Source organism: Choloepus didactylus, chromosome 13, assembly GCF_015220235.1.
Source record: "Choloepus didactylus isolate mChoDid1 chromosome 13, mChoDid1.pri, whole genome shotgun sequence".
In the NCBI taxonomy this organism is placed as follows: domain Eukaryota; kingdom Metazoa; phylum Chordata; class Mammalia; order Pilosa; family Megalonychidae; genus Choloepus; species Choloepus didactylus.
The window spans coordinates 6,389,777-6,401,832 of NC_051319.1; the positions used below are offsets into that span (position 1 = coordinate 6,389,777).

General features: G+C 37.8%; 1 protein-coding gene across 6 annotated transcripts in view; it reads left to right on the plus strand.

Annotated features, from left to right (window-relative positions):
* LOC119507872 (NLR family apoptosis inhibitory protein) overlaps positions 1-12,056 on the plus strand; it is a 63,143-nt gene that overhangs the window by 29,968 nt on the left and 21,119 nt on the right. For all 6 annotated transcript variants that reach the window (XM_037801106.1, XM_037801107.1, XM_037801101.1 and 3 more), the window contains exons 6-7: positions 2,174-2,293; positions 5,378-5,477. In XM_037801106.1, the coding sequence (XP_037657034.1) occupies positions 2,174-2,293; positions 5,378-5,477 (220 nt within the window). The remainder of the gene's footprint in view (positions 1-2,173; positions 2,294-5,377; positions 5,478-12,056) is intronic.

The window sequence follows — 12,056 nt, forward strand, 5'->3', positions numbered from 1 at the left end:
GTAGGCTGTTGAAATTTTGATTAGGATTGTGTTGAGTCTATAGATCAATATTGATAGACTTGATATCTTAATGATATGTTGTCTTCCAAGTCCATGTACACAGAATATCCTTCCATTTATTTAGGTCTTCTTTGATATCTTTTAGCAATGTTTTGTAGTTTTCTGAATATAGGTCCTTTATACCCTTGGTTAAATTTATTCCTAGATATGTGATTCTCTTAGTTGCTATTTAAATGGACTTTTTTTTCTCAATTTCCTCCTAAGATTGCTCATTACTAGTGTCTAGAAACATTACTGACTTTTGCTCATTGACTTGTATCCTGCCACTTTGCTGAACTTGTTTATTAGCTCAAGTAGCTTTGTCATAGATTTTTCAGGACTTTCTAAATATAGGATCATGTCATTTGCAAATGGTGAAAGTTTTACTTCTTGCTTTCTGATTTCAATGCCTTTGATTTCTTTTTCTTGCCTAATTGCTCTAGTTAGAACTTCTAGTACAATTTTGAATAACAGAAGTGATGGTGGGCATCCTTGTCTTGTTCCCAATCTTAAAAGGAAAGCTTTCAGTTTCTCACCATTGCGTATGATTTTACCTGTGGGTTTTTCATATATGCCCTTTATCATGTTGAGGAAGTTCCCTTCTATTCCTATCTTTTGAAGTATTTTTATCAAGAAAGGATGCTGGGTTTTTTCAAATGCCTTTTCTGCATTGATTGACATGATCTTGTGATTTTTCCCCTTTATATTGTTGATATGGTGTGTTACATTAATTGATTTTCTTGTGTTGAACCACCAAATGCAGTAGGATTTGATTTACAAGTATTTTGTTGAGGATTTTTGCATCTATATTCATTAGAGAGATTGGTCTGTAATTTTCTTTTTTTGTAGTATCTTTACCTCGCTTTGGTTTGTCTGTCACAGTGACACCTGACTGAGAGGGGCTAGAACAGTGGGTTCCAGTGGTCTAAATTTGTTGGCCAATAGCTAGATCAGTACTTGTCAGGGCTCCCCTCTGTACTTGATGTGGAGGACTCCTGTGGCCATCCCGTCTGCAGCAGCCCACCAAGTGGGGATCAGACTGCCTAAAGCTGCTTGCCTCAGGATGGAGGAGGGGTGCCAGGAGCCAAGACTGAGTTACTTACAGTTTCTCACCACAGTTTCTCAGTCTCTTCATCCCACACTTTCCTGGGTGCTATACAGGAAACAGATACTCAGAGCCCCAGAACAGTTAATTGGGACAATTTCTGTCTGTCTCAACACTGTTTTTAGGAAAGGAATGAACCCTGCAGCTCCCTCCCTATTCTGTTAATTTCCTAGAAGCCTTGAGATCATTTTTTAATGCTCTTTGTTATAGAAATTTTCAGACTTATATGTAAATAAAAGAATAGTATATACCTACCATATATTCACCACCCTGCTTCAACAATTCTAACACATGTGCGATCTTTTTTCATCTAGATACCCCTTCCATCTTTCCTTACCTTACCTCCCAATTATTTTGAATCAAATTCCATACACCATATCATCTTTAAATTTCATCTTTAAATGTAAAGGGATAACTGTAATTGCAGTTATATTTTGTGCCTCATTATCCTGTCTGGCTTATTCATAAGTTTACCTTTTGAGTGAACACCCCAGCTAGCCTTGTCCTGAGAGTAACCCCAACTAGCAAGGCCTACACTTTCGTATGGTTTGGATGATAAGTGCTGCCCCTAGCCTCTCCAAATGACGCCTGCAGCTTCTCTGAAGGGCCCCTTGCTACTTCTGCCCTTTGACATTGCATAATTTACTAGCAGGGTAGTTACTTCCATATGGCTTGTATGATAAGAAGCTTCCCTTGGCTTCTCCAAATGGCCGTTGCTGCTTCTGCTTTTCAATCCACATAGTTTGAAACTTCCAATCTCCAGTATCTGTGAGAAAGTCCTACCCCTCCCCTCTGGGTCACAATAAAAGCAAGAGCCCAGGATTCACATGTGTGCTTCTTCCGTCATTTTCTTCACAGACTCTCGCAGGAGCCTGTTAGGTTAATCCCTTGGCCCTCCGCTGCCTTTATTCTTCCCTCTCACCTTCCGGGCCTTCAATGTGAAAAAACTTCTTTCATGCCAGAGCAATAACAGGAACACTGGTACTTTCAGTGTCAAACCTTGGTCTCACTATATACCTTTTATTCAAGATTATTGCAATGGCAACATCTTTGTTAACGAAAAACTACGACTGGACTCTTTTAAGAACTGGCCCCAGGAATCACCTGTGGGAGCTGCAGCTCTGGCCAAAGCAGGTTTTGTATACACAGGTGAGTCAGCCATTTGTTTCTAGCTCCTGATTTGCTTCCTGTTTAAACCCCACATAGATTTTATGATCCTGGGCTAGCATTTATCTAGACTCAACAATCTCCTCTCTTTTAACCATTCTTTAGAGATCCCCTTTCCCTGCTGTAACATAAAACCTTTCCCAGTTTTCCACAACACTCTTAATTTGCAATAATCCAAACATGAAACCTTAAGGTCTGGACTAACAATGAATAGAGATACTGTGTTCAGGATAATTATCATGTTTTTTACTTTCCATATATTACTTTTTTTTGCCCCCAGGAAGGTTCCTAGAAACAGTCACTTGACACTCTAAACAGAACTTAGTCACATGACTATATCTATTTTTCTGAGAAGCTGGGAAATCTAATCTTTTTCCTGGGTGGCAAGGTGTCCTGCTAAAAATTGGGGTTTCTATTACTATGGAAGAATAGGAGATACTGAGTGTTCCTGTTTGCTAATGCTGCCATTATGCAAAATAACAGAAATGGATTAACTTTTATAAACACGATTTATTAAGTTACAAATTTACAGTTCTGAAGCCATAAAGAGTCCAAACTAAGGCATCAACAAGATGATACCTTCACTGAAGAATAACTGATGGTGTCCAGATCACCTCTGTCCCAGCTGGGAAAGCATGTGGCTGACATCTGCTGTTCCTTTGCTCCCAGGTTGCGTTTCAAAATGCTTTCTCCAAAATGTCTCTGGGTCTCACTTAGCTTCTTCAGCTCCTGTGCATCTAAGCATCAGGGTTCTCTCTTAGCTTCTCTGGAGCAAACTCTGGGCTAGCATCTCCAAATTTCTCCAAGCATCTCCAAGTGTTAGCATAAGTGTCAGCTCTTAGCTTTTCTTCAAAATGTCCCTGAGCTCACCCCACCTCTGCCCTTAGGGATTTTGTGATAGAGCCACCACCCCTCACCCTGCCCTAGGAACCCTGCAGATCTGCAATAATTCACTGCCCCCACCCTTAGGAATCCTGAATGTTAAAATTTTAAACTTTCCTGCCTCCAAGCCCCCGCTTTCAAACCAGCCAATGGATACTTGCCAGCTATTCCCTTTCCCCAAAGTAGCCACTGAGAAACTGCATACTAGAGCTGCCAGCTCATCCTTCCCTGGACAGAGAACTTCCCACCAACCATCCTTTATAAGCCCTACTGTTCTCTTGGCTCAGGGCTGTTGCCATTTTCTTAGGCTTCAGCCCGCCTGTGCACGGCTGGACAATAAAAATCCTTTTGATCGAGAAAAAAAAACCGTCCCTGAGCTGCTCTGAGCTCCTTCTGTTTGTGAGCTCTTTCATAGGACTCCAGCGATTAAGACCCACCCTAAATGGGCAAGGTTCACATCTCCATGGAGATAATTTAATCAAAGCTCTAGCCCACAGTTGATTGAGTCACATCTCCATGGAAATGCTCAATCAAAAGATTAATGTTTGCCCTCACAAGATTGTATTAAAGAATATGGCTTTCGGGGGGACATAATATGAGGGTGTGGATATCAATCTTTGCCACACTCTGCTTGGTGGGAAAAATTAGGAAATTCATTTTTATGATTCCTAAGGACACAAAATCTACCAGTTCATACTATTCTCTCTTTAGCTGCTGGCCATTAGGAAGTTCCACTCTGTAAATCACAAAGGGTAGACTAGTGCCCTGTCAGCTGTATCAGCTTGGGGTACAACACGATGGTCAGAGAGATTATAGTGGGCCCTTCCTGGGTACCTCCATCCCAGACCTCTCCAGATTAAACACACATACTGAGTCACAGCAGAGGTTCATACAGGTCTTTAACTGATAGGTCAAATAGATGTCACAAATATCACAGAGCAGTACACAGTAGAGAATGTTGTTATGACTTTATTTAACAAACATATTCCAAGGAAACAAAAAAAAAATCTCAATGCCTTAAAATCTTAAACTTTTGGAAAGAGAGTGTTCTACCCTTTTTCACTACTATTTCTTTCTCTTGCCAGCCTTCCTTAAGGCTCCTTTGTCCAGTGTCCTGGCCCTCTTCCTTTTTAAATCTCCACCTATCTCCAAAATCCTGGTCATCTGACCCTTTTGGGGTCTTGCAAGCTCTAGGAACTGAGATTTTTGACTAGACACAAAGAGAGGCTTTCCTCTGCCCTAGCTTTCCAGTAACTGCAGGGGTCCAGGAGTGGAAGAAAGACGGTGGATTCTCCATTTCTAGTTCAGTCCTTTGATAGAGTGAAATACTAGTTTCAATACAAAGAAATACAGACTCACAAGGAGGCTTGATCCTACACCTAATGAAATAAACTTGGCAATAATGTAGTAAGGGGCATTGATTCTTCATGAACTCACTTACGTATGGGCAGCTACATTTGCTCATGATTTTTTTGTTTGTTTGCTTGTTTTTGAGCTCCAAATATATTTATTCTGAATTTATTCATTAAACAAATATTTATTGAGTGACTACTAAGTGCTACGCCCTCTTCTACGTTCATGAAATTCATTAGTGAGCAAAACAGACAAAAATCTCTCATTTTTGCCCTCACAAAATTACGTTAAAGAATACAGTTTTAGGGGGACATAATATATCCAAACCAGCACACTGAGGGTGTGGATGTCAATCTTTGCCACACTCTGCTTGGTGAAAAAAATTAGGAAATTCATTTTTATGAATTATGAATTAAAAATTATAATTTTTATGATTCCTAAACATACAGAATCTTCTACCAGTTCATACTATTCTCTCTTTAGCTGCTGTCCAGAGAGATCTTAACTGATAGGGAGCTTCAATTCGAGTGAAACTCAGATTCTGATTTGCAAATCTCTCTCTTGATAGAAAGGGGATGTGGCAGGGATAAGGTATTCATCAAAGTGCAAGGTACAGAGGAACATTCAATGAATATTTTCTGATTACTCTATTGGTGGATGAAGTGTCCTATATACAATATTGCCTCATTGGTAATACAACTTATGACTTTGTCACAAAATCTGATGGGAGATGTGAGTAGGGTTTTTCTGATAAAGTCTGATAATTATTAATCACTTGTCACTTGACAAATGGACATGCCAGTGTCACTGGTTGAATCTCTTTCTTTCTAGGTGTAGAAGACATTGTCCAATGTTTTTCCTGTGAAGGATGTTTGAACAAGTGGGTGGAAGGCGATGACCCATTAAAAGGTCACACCAAATATTTTCCCAAGTGAGTTTAGTTTGTTTAGTGTCTGAGTTTGGAAGCACTTTAACAAAATTTCCCTATTTCCTCCCTTATTTCATCTTCTGATTTAATCATTGCCCTTTTCTCTGATTCATAGTATGAAGGATGAGTATTTATCTCTTATATCCCCTCATTCCCATAGTACCCTTCCCATCTATCTTTCCTCTCATTATAGTTATATCATAATTTTGGTTAAATCAATATTCAATTTTTACATTATCATGACTATATAAATACTATGCAGAGCAGAACCTTATAGTAAATGATTTCTTTTCCTTCCTTAAATGACTTTTTATTTTCATAGGAAGTAATTTTCTTGTTTGTTAGTATGTTTGCTTGGTTATTTTAATTGAGGTGAAATTCACATAACATAAAATTAACCGTTTTAACTTGTACAATTCAGTGGCATTTTGGCATTTGATACATTCACAATGTTGTACAACCATCCCCTATCTCTAGTTCTAAAACAATGTCATCACCCTAAAAAAAAAAAAGCACATACCCGTTAAGCAGTTACTCTAACTCTCCCCACTTCCCCTGTCTGTTGCAACTATCAATCTGCTTTCTGTCTCTATGTATTTATCTATTATGAATATTTCATGCAAATGGAATCATACAATATGTGATCTGTTGTGTCTGGCTTCTTTCACTTAACATAATGTTTTTGAGTTTCATCCATGTTGTAGCGAGCATCAGAACTTCATTCCTTTTTATGGTTTAGTAATATTCCATTGTATGGATATACCACATTTTTTTAATCCATTTACCCATGATGAACATTTGGCTTGTTTCCACCTATTGTCTGTTGTAAATAGTATTGCTATGAACATTCATGTCCCAGCATTTATTTAAACATCTGTTTTCAATTCTTTGGGGTATATAACTTGAGTGGAATTGCTGGGACATATGGTAATTCTGTTTAACATTTTGAGGAATGACCAAGACTGTTTTCCACCGAGGCTGTGCCATTTTACATTGCCACCAGTGATGTATGAGGGTTCCAATTTCTCCACATTCTTGCCAACACTTGCTATTTTCTGTGTTGTTGTTGTTTTTTATTATAGACATCTGCTTAATTTTTATGTACTTACACTAGTTCATCTTCAAATTCTCCCAGAGGTTTAAGTCACCCCTCAAGTCATTCAGACTTATCAGTTATACCATCATTTTCATCTTCTTGAAGGAGTCTCTCCTGAAGTCATCTGAACTGCTCTCATGTGAACTACTTGTCCTATAACCATCCTAGGATTCTGGGATCTTTTGTCACAATTATCCTTGGGATTCCTATTGCCTCCCTCTTGTGTTGTTTCTCCTGTTACGTGGATCTGATGTCATCCTCTTTCTTGCTTTACTCCCTCATTTTGGTAGAACACTCCTCCATAGTTTCCTGGGAAAGATCACATAGAGGATATCTGAATATATGTAATGTTTTCCTACTCTCGCACCTGTTTGATAGTTTAGTTAGGTAAAGCCATCTAGGTTGGAAATCTTTTTAATCCAAATTGTAGAGACATTGCTACGTTATTTACTACTTTCTAATGTTGCTTTTGGGAGATTGCAAACTACTTCTTCTCTCTCTCTCTCTCTCTGGAAAAAAATTTTAGGATTTCCTGTTTATTCCCAATATTATAAAATTTCACAAAGAAATGCCTATGTGTGGGGCTTTAAGCTTTTTGTTGTTGTTGTTCATTTATTTTTCGTTCACCAAACTCTTCAGAAATGTTCAATTGCGAGAAGAAACTTATTGTAAACAATTAGTAAAATGACTTTTTCAGAAATAGTTATTAATAAGTACATATTTTTAAATGAATACTTCCATCTAATTTTTAGATTGTAAAGAGGATGTTGCTTTGCAGGTGTTTTGACAGCAGTAGTTGCTTTTTTTCTTCTTTCTTATTTGGATTTACTATATAGTATATTGCTGAGAACAGTGAGGGCATTATTAATTCTTGGAAGGATAAACTAGGATGTAATCTAGTTTTATTTAGAACTTTATCTGAAATCTATCAACCCCCTTTTTGCATGGCCTTCTAGGCTTTATCTGGTTCTTTTTTTAAATTTCTAACTAGGAAGACTAGAAAGGAGCACATAAAATATTTGATGGAAATATTTTTGATGGAAAATGATCAAAAGAAACCCATGAATCTGCCACTGAAGTTAAGAAATTGAATAATGCCAATGCTTTAAAAGGCCCCAGGATCCTCCTTTCCCCCAATTCCAATTATATTCTTGTCCTTCCAATCCAGAGATAAATATGGTCCTGAATTTTGGGTTACTTATTCCCTGGCTTCTCTTTGTGGTTTTACCAACTGTTTTTGCATCCTTAAATATATTTAACTTTGCCCACTCTTTTTTTTTTTAAGAAAAATATAACAATATTGTTCAATAAATTTTTATCTTAGCTTACAGATTTACAAAATTTATGCAGATAATGCAGAGATTTATCATGTAACCAAGATCTAGCTTTTTGTTTTATCATTTTATACCATAAAGCTCCATTTGTTACAATTAATAAGCCAATGCGGATACATTATTATTTACTACAGTCTATTCTTTCTCCAAATTTCCTCAGTTTTATCTTTTTATATTCCTGGTCAGGAATTTTGTGGAATGTCCTCCAGTTAAGCTTTATAGTTTGTTTTATTATTTTTTAATGCAATTTTATTGAGATATAGTCACATACCAGATAATCATCCCAAGTATACAATCATTGGTTCATGGTATCATCATATAGTTTTACATTCATCACCACAATCAATTTTTTAACATTTTTATTTTGAAATAATTTCAAACATATAGGACAGTTGCAAATACAATACAAACCCCATACAGAGAACTCCAACATCCCCCCCCACTCCCAGATATCCATACCTACCAATCTTACATTTTGCTACCTTTGCAGTACCTTTCTTTCTCTTTCCTTCCTTCCTTCCTTCCTTCCTTCCTTCCCTCCTTCCTTCTTTCCTTCCTTCCTTCCTCTCTCCCTCCCTCCTTCTTTCCCTCCCCACTCTTTCTTTCAACTATATCTATTATCTTTCTATCAATTATCTATCTACCCATTTATCATCTTCTGAACATTTGAGAGCAGGTTGCATGTATCATACTCCTTGAATTCATAACACTTCCATGTACATTTCCTATGAACAAGGATATTCACTTATGTCATTAACTTAACTGCAGTTACTTCAAGAAAATTAATATGGATATAAAGCTTAAATTCTATATTCCAATTTTTCCTTATGCCCCCTTTGAGCTTTTCTCCTCCATTCTTAGATCTACTCCAGTATCATATATTGCATTGATTGTCATTAACTCTTAATTAACTCTTTTTAAATTAACTATATAAAAATTTTTTAAAAAGATATACAATAAAAAAATATTTCAAACAAACCATAACAAGGGAGTAAGAAAAAGACAACTAACCTAAAATAACTACTTCACTTCCAACATGTTCCTACTCTACCCCAAGAAAATAACCTAATATAGCAACATTTCTGTGAACTTGTTCCTACCATGCCCATCAGAAATTAACAAACCATAATCATTTCTAGGCATTCTCAAAATGTTAAATTTACCCATGATACTTTATCTGTTCTTATTGGGTTATCGTTCCCCCTTCATTAGTTGCTCTCTATCACTAGTTCCCCTACATTCTATATTATAAACCATTTATTTTAGGAGTGTGTTGTTTAACCTCCAAGTGTTGTGAATTTTCTAAGTCTCTGTTGGTTATTGATTTCTAATTGTATTCCATTGTTGTCAGAAAATGTGCTTTGAATAATTTCAATTTTTTTAAAATTTATTAAGGCTTGTTTTATGTCGCAGCATATGGTTTACTCTGGAGAAAGTTCCATGATCACTAGAGAAGAATGTGTATCCTGGTGATTTGGGATGTGATGTTCTATATATGTCTGTTAAATCCAATTCATTTATCAGATTGTTTAGATTTTCAATTTCCTTATTGGTCTTCTGTCTGGTTGATCTATCTATAGGAGAGTAATGTGTTGAAGTCTCCCACAATTATTGTGGAAACATCCATTGTATCCTTTAGTTTTGCCAGTGTTTGTCTCATGTATTTTGTGGCACCATGATTAGGTGCATAAACATTTATGATTGTTATTTCTTCTTGTTGAATTGCCCCTTTTATTAGTATGTAGTGGCCTTCTTTGTCTCTCTTAACATCCTTACATTTAAAGTCTATTTTATCTGAGATTGATATTGCTACTCCTGCTTTCTTTTGGCTGTAGCTTGCATGAAATATTTTTTCCATCCTTTCACTTTCAATTTCTTTATGTCCCTGTGTCTAAGATGAGTCCCTTGTATGCAACATATTGATGGTTCATATTTTTTGATCCATTCTTCCAATCTATATCTTTTAACTGGGGAGTTTAATCCATTTACATTCAATGTTATTACTGTGAAGGCATTTCTTGAATTAGCCATCCTATCTTTTGGGTTATGTTTGTCAGATATATTTTTTCCCTCTCTCTCTTATTGTCCTTTAATGAACCAATATTGAATCTCTTTAGTACTGAACCTTTCTCCATATCTCTCTGTCCTTTCTTTGTTTCTCTGTCGGCAGGGCTCCCTTTAGCATCTGAAGTAGGGCAGGACTTTTATTAGCAAAATCTCTCAGAATTTGTTTGTCTGTGAAAAATTTAAGCTCTCCTTCAAATTTGAAGGAGAACTTTTCTGGATAAAGTATTCTTGGTTGGAAATTTTTCTCTCTCAGAATTTTAAATATGTCATGCCACTGCCTTCTTGCCTCCATGGTGGCCGCTGAGTATCACTACTTAGTCTTAGGTTGTTTCCTTTGTATGTGGTGAATTGCTTTTCTCTTGCTGCTTTCTGAACTTGCTCCTTCTCTTCAGTATTTGACAGTCTGATCAGAATATGTCTTGGAGTGAGCTTATTGGGATTTATTCTATTTGGAGTCCACTGGGCATTTATGCTTTGTGTTTTTATATTGTGTAGAAGGTTTGGGAAGTTTTCCCCAACAATTTCTTTGAATACTCTTTCTAGACCTTTACCCTTCTCTTCCCCTTCTGGGACACCAATGAGTCTTACATCTGGACATTTTATTTTATCTATCATATCCCTGAGGTCCATTTTGATTTTTTTGATTTTTTCTCCATTCTTTCTTTTGTTCTTTCATTTTCCATTCTGTGATCCTTGAGGTCACTGATTCATTGTCCAGCTTCCACTAGTCTTGTACTATGAGTATCCAGAATCTTTTTAATTTGGTCAACAGTTTCTTTTATTTCCATAGCATCATCAATTTTTTTTTATTTACTCTTGCAATTTCTTCTTTATATTCTTCAAGGGTCTTCTTCATGTCCTTTATATCCTGTGCCATGCTCTTGTTGTTTGTCTTTAGTTCTTTAATTGCTCCAAGTACTGTATCTCCTTCAATCTTTTGATTTGGGTGTTTGGTTTTGGGTTCTCCGTATCATCTGGTTTTATCATATGCTTTAAAATTTTCTGTTGTTTTTGGCCTCTTGGCATTTGCTTTACTTGATAGGGTTCTTTTAGAATATGTAGGATTATTCAAAGACGAATCTCTAATTTTTCAGATCTACAGCTTGGTGGCATACACTTTCTCTAACTTACCAGCAGATGGCATCTGCAGGTCACCTATTCCCCTCAAGTCAGTTCTCCCCAACTTTGTGGTGTGTGGGGGTCTGATTCTTGTGGGGTTCAATTGGTGCACCAAGTTTGGGTGTGCTGTTGGTGCTGAATGTGGGGCGTGTGTCTGAGCGGTTAGGGAGGCAGGACAGCTTTAATAATCAAACCTCCCAGGTGTTCCTGGAGTTTTAAGGCTGTTGCAAGAGTCTAAACCTTCATTTCAGTCTCACCACAGATTGTCTCTGCTGCTGACCCACAAGTCTTTGGTATTGGCATATGGTCCCTGGGATTTCCGAGTAGGTCCCTCTTCCAAGCTGTGCCTCTAGGGCCTCTGCCGAGGGAAGGTTGTGCTGCATCACAAGTGCGCATCGTCCCTCAAGGGAAGTTCTGGGCTGCTGGGCCATGTAGGTGCATTCCCAGCCTGCTATAAAGATGGCTATATGGGGTGTTAATTTCCCCCTTTTCGCACAGCTCCACCTTCCCAGCTCTGGGACAATTAACAGTGGATGCACAAAAGGCTGTTGTCCATGCCTGATATTGTGGCATGTGTGCGTGTTGCTGGAAACACTTCCTGTCACACTGGGTTTTTTGGTGCAGCTCTGGGCTGTGGCTCCAGCGCTGGGCAGGAGTGTTCTCAGCCCGCCAGGAAGATGGCTGCAAGGGGTGTGTTTTTTTTCCCCTTTTGGCTAACGTCTGCCTTCCTTGCTCTGAGACAATTAGTAGCGGGTGCACAAAAGGCTATCTTCCCTGCCAGATATTGAGGCATTTGCACAGCCCGTTCCTGCTGCGCTTCACTGTGTGGTTCTTGCTACCATATCTAAAGCTGCTTTTGGGTTTTTTTTAAAAAAGAACCAGTCCACCTCCAAACGCCAACCCTCGGTTTCCCCACACTGCACCTGCAGTGTGGCTGCTGGATATTCAGCTGCTTACTCACTCATT